The 17,805-nt window shown below is 41.5% G+C and overlaps 2 protein-coding genes across 2 annotated transcripts; one reads left to right on the top strand and one right to left on the bottom strand.

Annotated features, from left to right (window-relative positions):
• Positions 1-5,672: 5,672 nt before the first annotated feature.
• LOC108665208 lies at positions 5,673-8,283 on the bottom strand. The gene is made up of 4 exons (XM_018151941.2): positions 8,202-8,283; positions 7,597-7,715; positions 6,428-6,608; positions 5,673-6,127 (listed from the first exon to the last, which is right to left on the bottom strand). Exons 2-4 carry the CDS (start codon positions 7,713-7,715, stop codon positions 5,747-5,749), a joined length of 681 nt encoding a protein of 226 aa, XP_018007430.1. The 5' UTR covers positions 8,202-8,283; the 3' UTR covers positions 5,673-5,746.
• A 3,204-nt stretch (positions 8,284-11,487) lies between these two features.
• On the top strand, positions 11,488-17,579 carry LOC108665202 (the record flags this gene model as incomplete). Its single annotated transcript, XM_018151935.1, has 2 exons — positions 11,488-13,185; positions 17,277-17,579. Coding segments are annotated over exons 1-2 (1,240 nt in total), but the record flags the coding sequence as incomplete, so codon positions are not given.
• Positions 17,580-17,805: the final 226 nt, after the last annotated feature.

The raw sequence follows: 17,805 nt of genomic DNA, 5'->3' as shown, positions 1-17,805 counted from the left end.
GAAGCTCTGTTTTTCACAGAACATATGGAAATAATTATGTTTTCTAATTGTCGTCTGCATGTTTGAGGCTGGAGTTCGCCTTTCCAACCTGTCTCTTATACACATCTAGATGTGTATAAGAGACAGCTTCTACGGTGGTCATAACTTCTACGGTGGTCGTAACTTCTACGGTGGTCGTAACTTCTACGGTGGTCGTAACTTCTACGGTGGTCGTAACTTCTACGGTGGTCGTAACTTCTACGGTGGTCGTAGCTTCTACGGTGGTCGTAACTTCTACGGTGGTCATAACTTCTACGGTGGTCGTAACTTCTACGGTGGTCGTAGCTCCTACGGTGGTCGTAACTTCTACGATGGTCGTAAAGCCAGTCTCAAGACCATTGATGATGAGCATATGCCCTAATTCAGTTTTTTTGACTGACGTTGACCTCCTTTGATCGTTCCAAAAGAGCTGCAGGATCTCATTATCGATTAAAATCGTTACCATCAAACAGACAACTTTTCTTGTCTTTGATCCAATGGTGATCCAATTCTAAAGGGAAATTTTAATCGAGACCAACATTGGTAATCTTTCAAATTGCGTACATGCGCCTGACACCAACGTCTCCTTCGGGCTCCGTGAAGAGAAAGTCGGGAACTTTCCCGCGGGCTGAGCTCAGGTCGTGATGCAACCTTAGCCCTCGTGACGCTAATGAGTTCCGCGCTAATGAGGTATCCGTCTTCCTGACTTCTCAAGTGCTGTGATCTCGTCTACACTAATGAGGCCTCCGTCTTCCTGACGGACCAACCTTCTCAACCGTTGTGATCTCGTCCGCGCTAATGAGGTCTCAACCTGAGGTCGCGAGCGAACGCAAGGATTTTTTAAGCCCAGAGAGCTCAGTGCTCAAATGTTCGACGCGCTGGTCTTTTTATTTGAATTCCGACGACCGAGCTGAATGATTGTTACGAACGTTATTCTTTAGCGCGACTTGATGGTTAAACCGAGTGTAGGGTGATCACGAGTATAGGGTTATCACGAGTGTATGGTGATCACGAGTGTAGGGTGATCACGAGTGTAGGGTGATCACGAGTGTAGGGTGATCACGAGTGTAGGGTGATCACGAGTGTAGGGTGATCACGAGTGTAGGGTGATCATATGATAGATGGGCATCACTAAGGGGGGTTGATTTTAATATGATAATCACTAAGTCGCTCTCTAAGTTTTAGTTTCTTTTTCATCCAAATAATTCGTCAGAATAACTATCTGCTCGAGCGATGCTGATGGTTCTGAAGAGCCCACCTTCGGTTTTTTGGGGAGCCGTGAGTGCGCTCGCTTGTTGTGTATATCATAAGAGCAATTACTGCTTTACCGGATGCCTGCTTTTCCGGACGCATGCATGTATTCCAATGAAATAGGATCGCAATTTATTGTGGCAATAATAACTATTGGAATATCAAAGGTATTTTGACCGCATTCTGTTGTACTCTGGCCAGTAATCTCATGTGTTTTATTCAAAATAACCACATTTGCAAGCTTTTCATGATTACTTTTTACTACTATTCATTTCAATGTACGTGCTCAGGACGAATCTACGTTCGCTTCACTCAGCAAACCTGTTTGCATGCGGCCTCCACACACGTGAACATGCCTGCTTTCTCCTGCTTCTCAGTCCCACTAACATCGCTGCTACAAACTTGCGTAACACCTGGCATGTGTTAAGCCTGCTGCGTAACGCTTAACATTAAATCAAGCTTCCTTCCTTCTTGAACGAAAGTAAAATTTTGGCCTCGTTCTTCTGCCTTAACTTTCTTGCGTGGCGAGCCATCGCTGCATGAGAGAGTCGGTCGAGCCTCTGCACGCACGCCGCATTAATTCGGAATCAATTGAGCATTTTTTCGGGTGATGAAGTAACAAACATGATTGGCGTGAAATTTTTATCGGTATGAGATATCATTGTGAGAGTTGTGGGGACCTGGAATGTTGGATTCAGTTGCTGGATAATATAATTAATTAAATTGTAGACTAACTTGGAGTGGAAAGTATCACTTGACTTGCACACCGCCTATTGATTACGATCCCTCAGTCGTGTAATTGAATTCTTTTTGCTAAATATGTCCACCTGAAGTGTCTGCACCAAACAGGTGATGGAAAGACTGATTATTTAAGTTGCTATGCTGGGAGCGCAATACGCTCAGTGACGTGCCAAGGCGACTCAAATTGAACAGAAGACTTGTTAATTACTATTTTACTGCTAGTACTTGGATACCTATAATACTTAATACTGCAATTACTCCTACTTTATATTATTTTCAGATCGTACGAGTGCGCATATATTATTATATATTAGAAATGTTCAAATATTCCTTAAATAAATACTTCTGAAACATCTGCTCGTAACGAACAACTAAATTTTTAGTTTCCGTTGAAATGTTCACCTCGCAAACTATGCCGAAACACAAAAACTTGTTGCGGGCAACATCTTCAGGATGCTGTAATCTTGGCAAATATTTAGCTTGTTCATTACTGACGTTGTTGATACACTGAGACGAATGACGGTTCTGGACACCTGGCCATGGTTGTCATGAAGTGTATAGGTACCTGTGGAGCACACGATTCATGAAGTCTAATTTGAGCTCGCTGATGTGTCGGTAGCTAAGCATTTAATAATTGGATGATAGGACTGCTCCTTTCTTCCTTTGCTTTCACTTTCTAGGCCACTTTCGCTGCAGCAATTTCTTGCACGAGCAGCAATTTCTGCTTTTTGCACAATACCAAAAAGCTGCACAATATTTCGCAAAATATCGGCGTTAACGTCAAACCATGTTACAGGTTTTAATTAGGGACTTTGTTCTTCGTTCTATACCAGACGTTCCTATACTGTAGATCCTACAGTTCTATACTAGACGTTCTTAAAAATGCTAAAGTTCTATACTAGACGTTTTTACAGATCCTACAGTTCTATACTAGACGTTCCTAAAGATAATACTTAATACAGTTCTATATACTCGACGTTCCTTAAGATCCTACAGTTCCACACCAGACGTTCCTTAAGATCCTACAGTTCTATACTAGACGTTCCTAATGATCCTACAGTTACATACTAGACGTTCCTAATGATCCTACAGTTACATACTAGATGTTCCTAATGATCCTACAGTTACATACTAGACGTTCCAAAAGATCCTACAGTTACATACTAGACGTTCCTAAAGATCCTACAGTTACATACTAGACGTTCCTAAAGATCCTACAGTTCCATACTAGACGTTCCTTAAGATCCTACAGTTCTATACTAGACCTGTCTCTTATACACATCTAGATGTGTATAAGAGACAGATATAATGGTTCTATAACAGTTATATCCGGGGCAACCTAGGTGAACATGCTTTATTGAGAGTTGGTTGCATTGGTTGCTAGAAAAAAAGNTTCTTTATGAGGTGAAAGCAGCGGGCGAAGCGCATTGCAATTCGTGCACCAATACACTGTATAATTCCTGTCTCTTATACACATCTAGATGTGTATAAGAGACAGGATAGTAGTAGTGCCTGCTTACCGCTACCAGAAGTAGTAGTGCCTGCTTACCGCTACCAGAAGTAGTAGTGCCCGCTTACCGCTACCAGATAGTAGTAGTGCCTGCTTACCGCTACCAGATAGTAGTAGTGCCTGCTTACCGCTACCAGAAGTAGTAGTGCCTGCTCACCGCTACCAGAAGTAGTAGTGCCCGCTTACCGCTACCAGAAGTAGTGGTGCCCGCTTACCGCTACCAGAAGTGGTAGCGCCCTCTTACCACTACCAGAAGTAGTGGTGCCCGCTTACCACTACCAGAAGTAGTGGTGCCCGCTTACCGCTACCAGAAGTAGTGGTGCTCGCTTACCACTACCAGAAGTAGTGGTGCCCTCTTACCGCTACCAGATAGTAATGGTGCTCGCTTGGCGCTTCCTTTGTTATACAAGCTTTCTGTAGCGTTTTATATATACATAATTGATTAATATGGATGGAATATTTGGAAGTAATAAAAGGCTAGTTTGCCTTCTGATGAAATTGAAAAATGCTACGCCTTACCCACGTAATCAAATTAGGGAAACTAATCAACTTAACATTACCTTCATGCACTCAATGTACCGCTTCATTGCGCACTGTGCTGCCACTGCACGCACAGTCTCGGTGCATTTTGTAAAGCTTTCCTTCACGTACACGCGCTCTGAATCAGGTTGCTAAATGTCCAATAAAAAAGGCCAATGTGGAACCAACGGCTGTTTACGTTGCTAAATATCCCACAAATAGTTTTCATGTGCTCGAATCGCTGGGATTTAAAGCTCATTTTCTATTTCATTGAGCTAATGATTGATTAGCTCTCGGCCGATGATGCCGGAGAAGTTGCTATGTTTGGTGCTGCAATCATGCCTATACGGTGCTGCCTAGGTTAGCTTTGGGGCCACAAACGCCGTTGTGTAGAGTCTGGAATCTTTCCATATCGCTCTCATTTATAAAGATAAAATGTTAATCTTCGTGACGCATGAAATATATTACTTATGTGCTTCCGTGATGTACCTAGAAAGAACATCAAGAAAGTTTCTTCGATTTTCTACTCTTGAGTCAAATTAGTATGTATACTTTTGCCAGTTGGAAAATTGATGAAAATTTTCTCATTTTCGATGATCAAACGATAATTGTGGTATACTTCTGCTGTCAACTCTTGAATGCCTTCGCCTTCAGTTCTCGTGAACACTACAGTGTACTACTGTATGCCGAGAAAATGATCTGTAATTTCTTATAAAAAATTGAACTATTACCATTTAAGAAGTATATCAAGTACTTGACGTGTCATATCAAAAATATTTCTCCACCGTACAAAGTTAACAAGAAGAGTTGTAAAATCTCATCCTCGTCACAAGGGAAAAATGAGTGGTAAGGCCGTGTGTTTCTCGCAGCACCGGAACTTCCTTCAGATTTCCCCCTTTAAATTTTTTTGCTCTTCATTAAACCTGGAATTAACTTGCAGTCTCTTTCCTCTGTAGGGAAAAACACAAATTTTTCGCTTGTAATAAATTCCTTGTTGATGCGTTGAAGTGACTGGTACTCGCGCTGTCAGTGAGTGCTGTTGTTTTGAAGAGTTGAATGATCTATTTTGTGTTGATGCGAATTTCATCCAGTCCAATTATAGTTTTACGAGACGCTCCTCATTGTTGGCCGGCCAGCCGCTTTCTCCTGTATTGGCTACGTTTTTAGCTGCAGCGATGCTTGCTTTTTTGCGAGGCGAGAAAGTGAAGAAGTTGTGTCATAGTGGCCGAAGGCGGCTCAGCTCCCTCGCTTGTAAGCATTCCATAAACGTACTCAAAGTTTCTAGCAGACAATATGAACATATACCTCGCAAATTGAATATCTAAGGGAAAATATTACCGAACAATGAGTTCGCTCAGGACTTGTCACTGCCTTCCTTATTTCTGCTGAGGCTTTGCGTTTGTCATAAAAAGCTCTTAAATTTCCTAAGCGGAAATGATACTAGCAAATTTTGTTACAACCCATAGTGGACGATTCTTTTAAATCGTGTACCATTTCATACTTTCGACTGGTTAACTACCAAAGAAAACCACAACAATTGATGCGTGATAATTTATTTGGTCTCTCAGTCTACACGCCGTAAAAATATTTGTGTATCAATTCAATAGAAAGGCTTAAAGGAGAATCCTATCCATTGTGGATGAGTCAAGCGAGTTGTCCGAGGATCGATTCTAGGTCGGTGTCCGAGGGTGGGTTGTCGGTATCAAATTAACCGCTGGCTTGTGTCTTCCAGTCCTGGATGGCCGAGTTGACCTGAACCTTGATGTTAGTGTTCAGCGTATTTTTCATGACCTGCAGGAGCGAATTGCGGATTCCAGCGACATCGATGTTGCCGGAGCCGTCAGTGGGCAGACCAGAGGAAGCCTCGAGACCGTCGCGTCCGCTGCGAACCGTCCAGCTCTTGATGCTCTGGGGAACCTTGTTTGCGTCCAGGTTGAATTCGAAGTCAACAAAGAGTTTGTCAGCCTTCTCGGTGACGCTGCCCGTGCTGGTTGATGCGGGTGCCGCACTTCCGCTGCCAGGGAAGACAAGCTTGTAGTCGGCCTTGGCGCGGGCATTAGTCAGCCTCAGGCTTCCCTTCAACACGGTCTGGAAAGTAAAAAATGTCGTTGATTATTTTCATTGATCGTGGCAATGTATATTTATTCTTCAGAAGATAAAATCTGCCTTCTACCTTAGAGCTCTGTGTTTAGATGATGTATTTAAGACACAATGTGAACAAAAAATGACAAGCATTAGTAATGCCAGTAGTACAGCAAAAATTCCAGAAGTAATAATTACCACTTTACGTTGGCAATATTAACGATTTATTTGGACTTTTCAAGTAAAGGGTGAGCTCAATCATTGCACAAGAGTAATATCGGGATATTGGAAGCCGTGAGCACTTACATTGCTGTTCAGGAACTGTCCAGACTTGGAGCGGTGCAGGCTTCCGAGTCCCGTCATGTCAGCGTTGGTGATGTTGAAAGTCTTCTTGGCCGTTGAGGAGCCAGATTGGCTGTCGCTAACTTGCAGGTTGAATTGAGTGCCACCGTTTTGGATGTTCTTCATAACGTCCCATCCCAGCGCCCTGAAAGAGCAAACTCATAATAATGCAAGAGTAGTTGTCGTGTTAACCCTTGGTCTGTTGAAGGTAATTCCATTTACCAGCCCTCAGCTACGAATAATATCAGAAACGGAGATTGTATCCATGAACAATAGAATATCCGGGTCAAATATTCGGGTGTAGCTCGTTCGTTGTTTCATTGAAGTCGGTACCTTGTCTAGCGATTGAATTATTTATTGCATTGGAAATGCAAACATCATATTAACGGATCAAATTCATCTATAATTAACCACCAATGCGGATCTCAGTCTAGGTTTCTCTCGCTATTATATTAATTTATTGTCGCCATTGGCTGCCCAGTTGCAAGCCTGCAGGCGACATATTTGCCAGTGCCTTCAAGATCTTTGTGTGTATGTTGTGGTGCAGCAATAGCAATCTTCCTATCTCGGATGCTCAATGTTCATGTTCAGAGATTGATAAAAACTTGACTGCGATCGACTTCATGGAAAAGCTCCCTAAATGAACATGATGTGAATTAGAATTGGACGTGTTCAGTGACTAAATTTCTAAGTTGTGATGCGACCACTTTGTCTGATATTCCTGCTACCTGGAATGAAACATTTCATAAATTAGAGCCACAAAGACCTCGACGTCGAGTCTAGTTGGATGCAATAGCTTCCACTAAAAGGTTCTACTTTGTTCGATTATGTGTTGCTTCATTTTGCTATTGTAACATCATAGCGCTTGCTTATCGCCTTACTTTCTTCAGTTATGTGTTGCTTAATCTTGTAATGATTACATTGGGTTTTGTTTATTACGTAATCTAATAAATTTGTTATCTCTCACTTTATTTTGGCGTTGGCCCTCTCGATGACAGCGTCGATAATCTGGTTGGGGGTCTGGGGGTTAGTGTTAGTATATTGTGAGGTTAGTATATTGTGTGTTGCTTAATCTTCTAATGATTAAATTGGGTTTTTTAATTAAGTTATCTAATGAATTTGTTATCTCTCACTTTATTTTGGCGTTGGCCCTCTCGATGACAGCGTCGATAATCTGGTTGGGGGTCTTGGGATTGGCCACGGCCGCCAGGCTGACCGCCAACAAGCACGCTGCCAACGTTAAACGGAACATCTGCACACACAACATCAATTACGCGCATCAAAATACGCTTTGGATAAAATTTAATTAAGAGGCGCTTTGGATCTCTTTATTTGTTTTATGAAAATTTCAAGAGAAAGGACGGTAATATCGATTATGATTTTATTCACAATTTATAAATATAATTTTGATCGAATGTGAAAATAGGTTGTTACATATCGAAAGGTTGTTATATATTTAGGGGAATCTCTACATAAATCGTATCAATATCCATAGAGAAATTTCCTTCCTTGGATGTGACGTGAAAGAAACTCTTGCAGATTTGCCTGCAAAGCTGGTAGATCGCCATCTTAACTCTAGCCGCTAATTAATCAATAATGTTTTTGACTTCAGTTTACAGCACACGAGATTTTAGATCAAAATGATGTGGAGGTTGAGGCAAGACGCTCCTTATCACTTTCCTCATAATAGTGAATGAAATAATTTAATGTTAATAGTTAATGAGTTTAAGTGACTTACTTCGTCAGTAGTTGAAGTGCAGGCACAAACTGATGGATGTACTCGGCAGCCTGGGGCTTATAAAGCAATCCAAGTCGATGGGAAACACCTGTCAGGACAAGCGACCATTGAGCCTCGCGCGTTGCCATGGAGTGGTTCCAGGTGCTGACTCGGCGATGTCATTATTGATGAGTAAATGCGCCCGAATAAACGTCATTATTGATGAGTAAATGCGCCCGAATAACTGCTGAGTAAACGTGCCAGATTAAATGGGTCATAAGAAGTGATGATTGACAGGATGGATTGGCTGAAAGGATGTGAGTGTTGAGCCAGCGACCGGTTGTTCAAATGTTCGTGAGCGGCATTTTTCTTTTGATGTCATGCAGAGCATTGTACAGTGTCCGTAGGTAGCTCTAGGGCTGGTGGAGTTCTAGGAGGTAAAAAAATGAATCGGTACAGATAGGCAACGTATTCCAACAAGAAATTAAGCTGTACATTTTGATTAGAAACATTTCTTTTCTTGTATTTTACTGTGTACTTGACTACATTTACTCTACTTATAACACCACTGAAGCAAAACAGTTATTTTTTTCCAACGAAACAGCAAAACTAAGTTAGTGAAAGAACATTTCTGACAATAAATCTATTTCAAGAAGAAAACCAAGAAGTTAAGAAAAATCGTGCAATATGGATGAACAGATTTTTCAGTTCAACTTGCGGTCTATTTACTGACCTCCCAGCAAGTTCTTTTCCAAATGCAATGAATTTATCCTGTAATATAACTGAGTACTGTGAAAAGTACGTTTAATTGAGAAGGCAGTTACGCCATCAGGACTAATCAATTTTATATACTTCGGTCATTGTGTAAAATATACACGCAAATCTTTAACGGTTCCAATGTATTTCAGTTGGGAATTTAGGAAAGTTGTTTAGATTGAATATTTATAAATGGCCGAATCTAATCATGCATGTAGCATGTTTAAAGATGGCCGAATCTGATCTTGCACGTAGTTGCTTTGTGTTCTAGATATCCATGAACACAAACATGCTGGTCATGTCAGAATAATTTCAGAAATTTAAAATTTACAACGCATATTTATTATGTTGGGTTTACCATGTCCATGGTAAGTGTCTCGGTATATTCATGAAAAGCATCTTTGAGACGAGCTCCCGTAGTGGCAGTGTGAACGCAGCAGCCACCGAGCGCTGCAGCCTGCGCACCAGCGTCGCTGTTCACACCTTCGCTTTCTTTATGAGGTGAAAGCAGCGGGCGAAGCGCATTGCAATTCCTGCATAAATACGCTGCATAATTCATCTGGGATGTGCGCTTTATAATTGCTGCACCAATACACTGTATTGCCGCGACACTACATTTGCACGTGACACTCCATTTGCACGTGACACTCCATTTGCCATGACACTCCATTTGCGATGACACTCCAGTTGCCATGACACTCTATTTGCCATGACACTCCATTTGCCATGACACTCCATTTGCCATGACACTCCATTTGCGATGACACTCCANATGACACTCCATTTGCCATGACACTCCATTTGCCATGACACTCCATTTGCCATGACACTCCATTTGCCATGACACTCCATTTGCCATGACACTCCATTTGCCATGACACTCCATTTGCCATGACACTCCATTTGCCATGACACTCCATTTGCCATGACACTCCATTTGCCATGACACTCCATTTGCCATGACACTCCATTTGCCATGACACTCCATTTGCCATGACACTCCATTTGCCATGACACTCCATTTGCCCATGTCACTTCTCTGTACATGACACTCCACGATCACCCCGCTTGCGTGGCGCCTGAAGCGTCAAGCACGCGACCAAATGAAGCTCTCTTAGGTATCGTGATGAGGAAGAGATGTGGTAATTGTCAGCTATTTGGAAATTCCACCGTCACGAGAAAGTGTGAGTAAATGAGATTACGTTGAGGTGTACGAAGTTCCTTGAAATGTTCCGAGATAACGGGAACATCTTGAGACGCTGGTCGACTTCAATAATGGCTTTTAAAAAATTTTATTTGCGTTTAGCATATGCGCTAAGCTAAGCTGAATTTGCACATGAAATCTTATATAGTCAAGTATAGATGAGATATCAACTATTGTATAGTTGATATCTTATATAGTCAAGCACGCGACCAGGTGAAGCTCTCTTAGATATCGTGAATGAGGATGTGATGTGGTAATTGTTAGCTAATACAATATTAATCGTCGACAATATTAATTTTAGTTTGTTGGTTTTAACTGTGGTGCTAACTGGCTCAACGCTTCATTATTTCGCTCGTCGTTTAGCGTGAAGAATGTCTTACGCTGTTCAAAAATGTCGGATTAATGATTTGTAAGTCGGACTACAGACAGATTAGGCCCTTCTAATTAAATTTACAACATATATTTATTTTGTTATAAAATTTGCATTCAGGGTTTCTTTTCATTATGTAGGTACATCAGCTGGGTATTTCATCACATAATGGAGCAGCTGGGTATTTCATCACATAATGGAGCAGCTAGGTATTTCATCACATAATTGAGCAGCTGGGTATTTCATCACATAATTGAGCGGCTGGGTATTTCATCACATAATGGAGCAGCTGGTTATTTCATCACATAATTGAGCGGCTGGGTATTTCATCACATAATTGAGCGGCTGGGTATTTCATCACATAATTGAGCAGCTGGGTATTTCATCACATAATTGAGCGGCTGGGTATTTCATCACGTACTTCTCATGCCCAGAAGTTGGGTATGAGCTTCATGCATGGCATGACGCTCACTGTCGCTGTGCGCCGCACGTTTCGTACAGGGGACATACTTTCAAAACGCGCTAAGTGAACGTAAGTACTTACGCTCTAATTTCTTGTCTATGATTGGTGGATTTTGCTTGAAAGGCCGTCAATGATTGGCTGATGAACTTACGATCTCTTAACTTTTTTTGAAAGTATTGGCCCAGGTGCGTGCGGTGCTCACGTCCTGCGAACTCTCTTTCGTTCAGCGGTTGCGGACGCGCATGCTTGTTTTGACCACAAGCTTCGTGATATGAAAAATATTGCGCTGCAATCACGTTCACTTTCTCTGGTGTCACTTCCGTCGACTTTGTATTGTAGAAGTTCTTTAGGAACTTCTTTTCTTGCTGGTATTACAAAGACGAGCTCAGTGTTTTGTAGACTATAAAATTGGAGTTTTAAATTCATCAGCTAGGTCCAATTTAGATTTAATATCTGATTATAATTTTACGTGTCTTTTTTGTGTGGATTAATAATTCTCTTCTTCTCCACAGATTATATTCTTAAATTAGCTCCCGATCAATCTAGCAGTTCTGAAATGCTGCGCTGAGGCCTTCTATCTTATGAACTCTAGTTTTATTTTATCTGTGATTTGAATGGTGTTGTGGTGTTATTAACTCTGTGCGTTTTCGTTATCGTCATTTGTGAACTCTTGTGCTGAATTTTTTTGTGATTATGAATAGTTTTTAAAGAAAATGATACTTCTGCTCAGGTTGAACAAACTTGAACACAATGCACTGTCAAATATTTATTTTGATTTCGATTTTGGAGAAGAAAACGTGTCATGAAGAACCGCACAAAGAAGCTTGAATTCTATTTTTTATAAAAAGATTCTTTTCAATTTGTATCGGACCAAAGGATCTTTGATGTTAAACCTTCAAAATAGAATTATTTTGCATAAGTTATTCCTTCAACTACTGCAAAAAAAGGTTACAAAAACTTCGAAACAAACTCCAACTCGCACATCTATTCATTGGTCCTCATCGAACATCCCTTCGTTTCATCAGTTGATGCAAATGGAAACAAGCAACGGCCGTTCATATGTACCCTTACCAATTTAACACTAATTACTCGAACAGCTGCCATCCTTATCCGTCATTATCATCTTTCGTCTGCAGCGTTGGCGCTCGCAGTTCAAGCTAGTCAGCTAAGCACAATCATCTGACAAGTTTATTGCCCACCAATGAAGATCTTCAACACGAGGACGTCGCTTCATCTAAGATTTGCAAGCAGTTTGGCCGCCAGCTAGTTGTCACAATGACTGATAACGATTATTTCTTACCCTTTCAAGGAGTCGGATCTTTATGTTTTTTAGAAACTCCGTCTTCATCAAACATGCTTGAACCAGTACCTCAGAGCTGCGAGTTACAAGCTAGGCTATCAAGATTTAGGTCTTCTTGCAGACGGAATATCTTCTGCAAGACTTTCAAGTCGGCGAAATCAAGGTTTTATTGTGATAATTTTTCTCTTTTATTCTTATTAATAGTTATGGTAATGAATACGATAAGTGAGCCGGTGCAGGCAGTGAGACGGCCTGCTCGTGTGAACTCGCGTAAACTGCGAGTCGATGGCATCACCAACAACGACTACAGCAGAGAACGGCAGCGAAAGCATATCGTCGAAAACTCTAGCATGAAATTTAGCGAGAATGGCGATGATGTCGAGAATGTTCGTTTCTCCAACGAAAATCACGAATTAAACCTTCTCTTCGAACACTATCTTAAGGAGCTGCAGCCAAGTCAAAGTGAATCTTATAACAAAGACTTTACCAACAAAACAGGTCTAATTACCAGCGTAGACGTCGGTATTTTACCTGAAACACTTTCTGAAATGAACCAAACTTCTGCTTGGAAGATTCCATCATCCGTGCCTGATGTGAATAAACTTCCTTCCAATTCACTGTGGGATTCAAGTCTACCTTTTCCTTCGAAGGAGTCTGATGAACATGAGTCTCCACAAAAGGTGATCTCAGTGGCTCCCATTCTCCCACCTAAAGATCAACTTTACCACGACGTGTCTCAAAATTTCCCCTCTACGGTTGTTCTTGACTTGACTGCTTTATCGGAGTTTTTCCCCTTGTATCGGGAGTTGGCTAGCGCCATGCTCGATGGCCAGTCACTCGACCGAGCCTACCGCGCGATCCAAACCTCGTCTGCAAACAACGTCTTCGACGTGGCCGACGTCCTCCTTCCTGGTGAGTTGAAGAATTCAGTTTTCATTAATTGATTCAAACTTTTATTTTAACCTATTTCAGCTCGGGAGGGAGAACTGTTCATCATTCAATTATTCTCGTAACGCACCGTACCGTCTGGGTCTTAAAGGGTCTGATCTCGTGCACGCTTTCGGGTGCGAAGGTAACTCGAAGCCTGGGGAAAGTTTGGCCACCCTATAAAGTTAATTAAGTCGAATCCCTAAGCTCATAAATATTCAATAGTTTGTTAAAAAAGTAAATAATATTCATTGAAACGATAGTAACCAATTTTGTTCGTTTTCTTTTTTATTCCTAAATGCTCGAGTTTTTCCACGCAATTACTTACTTTTATTTACCTAAAAAGGTGAATTCGCCCACATAATATGATAACAAAGGAAAACAAAATTATGTTAATTTTATGATTGTCAGGGTTCATAAACGCGGTTATATTTTTTCAAGAAAGAAAAAAAGAAATTCTACATGCGCGAAGATGTTTCTGAGTTACATTTTTGATCGTCTTTTCTGCCAACAATAGCTAAATAAACAACACGTCCATTATAAATCAATCTTTAAATCCTGGTCCTTTCATTCCCTGTAATAATGCAGTGTATCTACGTCTATTCATGTACTTCAAATGAATAAACAGACAGTCTGGAAGGAGGCGATTTCTAATGCGTTAGAAATCTGGCGTTATTCTGATACATAAATTCTGAGAAGTTGGAATGTTACCGGCAGTAATTAAGTAATAGGCATAATATTGCAAGACATGCATTGTGTTATATTCCAAAGAAACAGTCTGCGCTGAAGGGCTCGGAAACTTTCCGGCAAAGTCTTTTCACGTAAGTCCAAGTCCTGCAAATGCCGACTCCATCAATCTTTTGCCGTCAAATACTAGCTAATGACGAACTTTCAAACAGAACTTGCATATTACTCATGGAAATTCTATCACTCAAATACCCATAGCTGTTCTTGTCATGGGGACCAAATTCTTCTGAACATCTGCTATTTTTGCTCGTGAGTTTTTGCCGAGTAAACTACAAGCAAAGATATAGGCAGTCTGTGCTGAAGTTATTATTATTATTCCACGAAGAGATTGTCGTGGCGTCTCGTTCAGATCGAACTTCGAGGGCACGTTACAAGCGGCTAAAAACGACACGAGAAGCGTTAATAATTATTGTTTATTTCGCGACGCAACAAAGGGAGGTTAAATGTCCGCTTCCACTATATTGTGAAATGACAAACGCACACTCGGAAATTAGGAGGCGCTTTTTAAGCAATTTATCAAAATCTTGAAGATCATGAACATGAGGCATAACATGATGCCAGGCACGGTCCAGCAACGATTAAGGCAAAAGATATTTTGAACGAGATGTAACTGTAGCGTTGCCAACTATTTTTTTTTACGAGTATATCAAATAGCCAGCTCAACATACCAGATTTTAGCAAATACATATACCAGATCAAAATTATCCACTCCAGACGCCATCTCAAAGTACCAAATTTGTGAAATCTGGTTTGGAAATATACCAGTTGGCTACGCTGCGTGACTGGCATGGCACGTGATACGAAAGGAACTGAAGTGAGGACGGCCCGAGACCGGACTGAACATGTGAATGCATTTGCCGGGAAACGGACCGAGACGTGCTTAAGACAGGCCCATTTTCCGGCAGCATGAATTGTGAACCCGGCCATATTGGACTGGAGAGAAGGTCGGGTCACCGATTACTTGGTTGGTGAGACGGTCGGGTCGCCGTATTACTTGGCTCGAGAGAAGGTCGGGTCACCGTATTACTTGACTAGAGAGAAGGTCGGGTCACCTTATTACTTGTCTAGAGAGAAGGTCGGGTCGCCGTATTACTTGACTATAGAGAAGGTCGGGTCACCGTATTACTTGGCTGGAGAGAAGGTCGGGTCGCCGTATTACTCTTGACTAGAGAGAAGGTCGGGTCACCGTATTACTTGGCTGGAGAGAAGGTCGGGTCGCCGTATTGCTTGACTAGAGAGAAGGTCGGGTCACCGTATTACTTGGCTAGAGAGAAGGTCGGGTCACCGTATTACTGGACTGGAGCCTATACATTCAAAAAAAGTTAAGAGATCGTACGTTCAGCAGCCAATCATTGACGGCCTTTCAAGCAAAATCCACCAATTATAGACAAGATAATAGAGCACAAGTACTTACGTTCACTTAGCGAGTTTTGAAAGTATGGCCCCAGGTCGGATCGCCGCTTTGTGGACTGAGAGGATGAACAAGCTCATATTTGTTTAAATAAAAGATATATTAATTGTTCGCTAAACGCCTCCTGTCCATCTTGGCACAGACTATCGGACTTGCCACGAAGTCAACATTGATGCTGATCCACAGGGGTACTAGACTTCGTCCACTTTGAATCTCTGGGTTTAAATCCTCTTATTTAAATAACGTCTTACATGTGCATTGCTATATGTAACCTTACACGATTTTGAGTAATAATTAGGTAAATTCTTGCGTGCCTGATATTATTATGTATGTCTACAAACGAGACGACTTGTCACGCAATGTCCCGGAGATCTGCCTAACCAAGCGTCAAGTGCAGCCTGAACCAGCTGTAACCACGCTGTAGTTGAGGATTAAGCAGCAAACGTGATTGAACTTGTAAATTATAGTAACCCAACAATGGCAGCAACAATGTGATGTAGGATTGAGGTGTAACAGTTGCTTACATTACAAAACCCAAAATTTACCTTACCTTGAATATTTCACTCTCGTGGTACTGTTTGGCGGAAAATTGGCGACTGTAGGAAAAAACATTAGTGTGAAGTTAGCGCCTCAGTAAAAGAGACCTATTTTAAGATTGCCGTGCGTCTAAGGTATCGACCGACCGCGACAGAAATCCCCCTTATCGAGATTTTTTGATAGTTAGTTCTTGGTACCAGGGTCGAACTTGAAGAAATATCGCCCAGTGAGCTTTCTTATTCCTAAGAATGCCCGCGATGAAGTAATGTTAACAGAATAGGTTGAGCAAGAAGCTTCTGAAAAAAAAATGTTAGAAATAAATACTCACTATAGCCGATCCCCCGCCTAAGATATATATTTGCGCCCAATAAATCAGGATGCGTGCCGCCCTACACGTGTCAAAAATATTCAGATGAGTATAAATTACCTCGTCCGCCTCCCAATATGTCGAGAGTAACTTGAATAAGAGTCCTAGTTGCCTCCATGTTAGCTGGCTGCTCGGCGGGGCTTAAAACAAATTTCGTGCGAGTGGTGATCTTACAGGGGAACTATTGATAGGCGTTTTTTGACTCGCAAAATGGTTTCTACCAAGGAAACCTAAATTAATGCATTGCAAATTAAAAGCAACTTAACTGGTCATAATTATTGCGAAAGAGATCCAGTGAGTTGTCGTTGCTATTTTGGACTCGCCGAAATATTGCGGGAAAACACGGATTGCATGACCGGTACTGGGATTGCATCGTCACGTGACACGTCAAATCGCCCGCGTCGAGCTTGACGGTAAATTCACCATTCTCGATGTCTGCAGGACGCGAAACGCAACGGTGAATAGCGACAACTGCATTTCTTGTGCGCTGCTTCCTGGTTGAAATTTTATTCATGAAATCTGCAGATAATTTTTACAGGCTTTAGAGTTTAGGTTGAACCTTCTTAGAGCCCGTAGGATGACATCAGTTATGCCTTCATTCAATTCATATCTCATTTTCTTTCCATTCCTGAAGTTTTCTATGCCAGATATTTGCGGATAAACTACTATATTTATAAATAAATGAAATTTTTCCGTTGCTTAGACGACTATTTAGATATTTGAACGCATCATATTCTAAATTAGAGACTATAATTATTAATTTTTTTCTTGAATTTGGATGTACGGGATTCTTGTGCAGCGACTTCAACTCTCAAGTGACAGCTCCCAATATGTGTTTCAATTTGTCAAAGATTATTGGAACATTTTTCCCCTTAATTTTTACCAAGTCCACTGTAGCTAACCTGTGAATGATACAGTAATTCTGCTGCTAGGTTTTTTAGTTGTACAGAGACAATGATAATGTTATATATAGTGGTAATTATTTCATCGTTAATCGACGTCTCCTCATTCCAGAAGGCATCAGCAGGACCAAGATCCATGCCGCCATTGCCAGCCTCACGACAGCCCTACAAGCCGTACCACCGTCACCACACCATCGTACCACATCACCACACCACCACAACACTTCACTTGGTGACACTCACATCACAACCAATCTGTACACTCAGCAATTTCAAACCCCAGACACCACGTCATCACACCACACCACCACACCACACCACACCACCCCACCACACCATGGCACCTCCCGCCAAATCGCAGACCAACAGACCGATCCTGAAAGCGGTCGAGGCTTCAGTCTGCTAAATCCCTTTGGTGAGTAAAATTTATTATTAATAATTTTAATTTATCTTTAGAAGTTATGATGTATTGTTTTTGTCTACGAACTAATAAAGTGCCGGAGAAAAACATGGGAAATTTAAAATGATTCAAGAAATTCATAATTAGAAGTTCATGCGCCACACCTGCGTACGGCCTTTGGCATGAGCCACACAAGGCCTTAGATGGTGTGATGGCATCACGTGGCGTGATGGCCTTATGT

The sequence above is a fragment of the Hyalella azteca genome, unplaced genomic scaffold (genome assembly GCF_000764305.2).
Source record: "Hyalella azteca isolate HAZT.00-mixed unplaced genomic scaffold, Hazt_2.0.2 contig11653, whole genome shotgun sequence".
Lineage (NCBI taxonomy): Eukaryota > Metazoa > Arthropoda > Malacostraca > Amphipoda > Hyalellidae > Hyalella > Hyalella azteca.
Note: the sequence above shows the minus strand (reverse complement) of the source record. Positions and strands in the feature narration are given on the sequence as shown.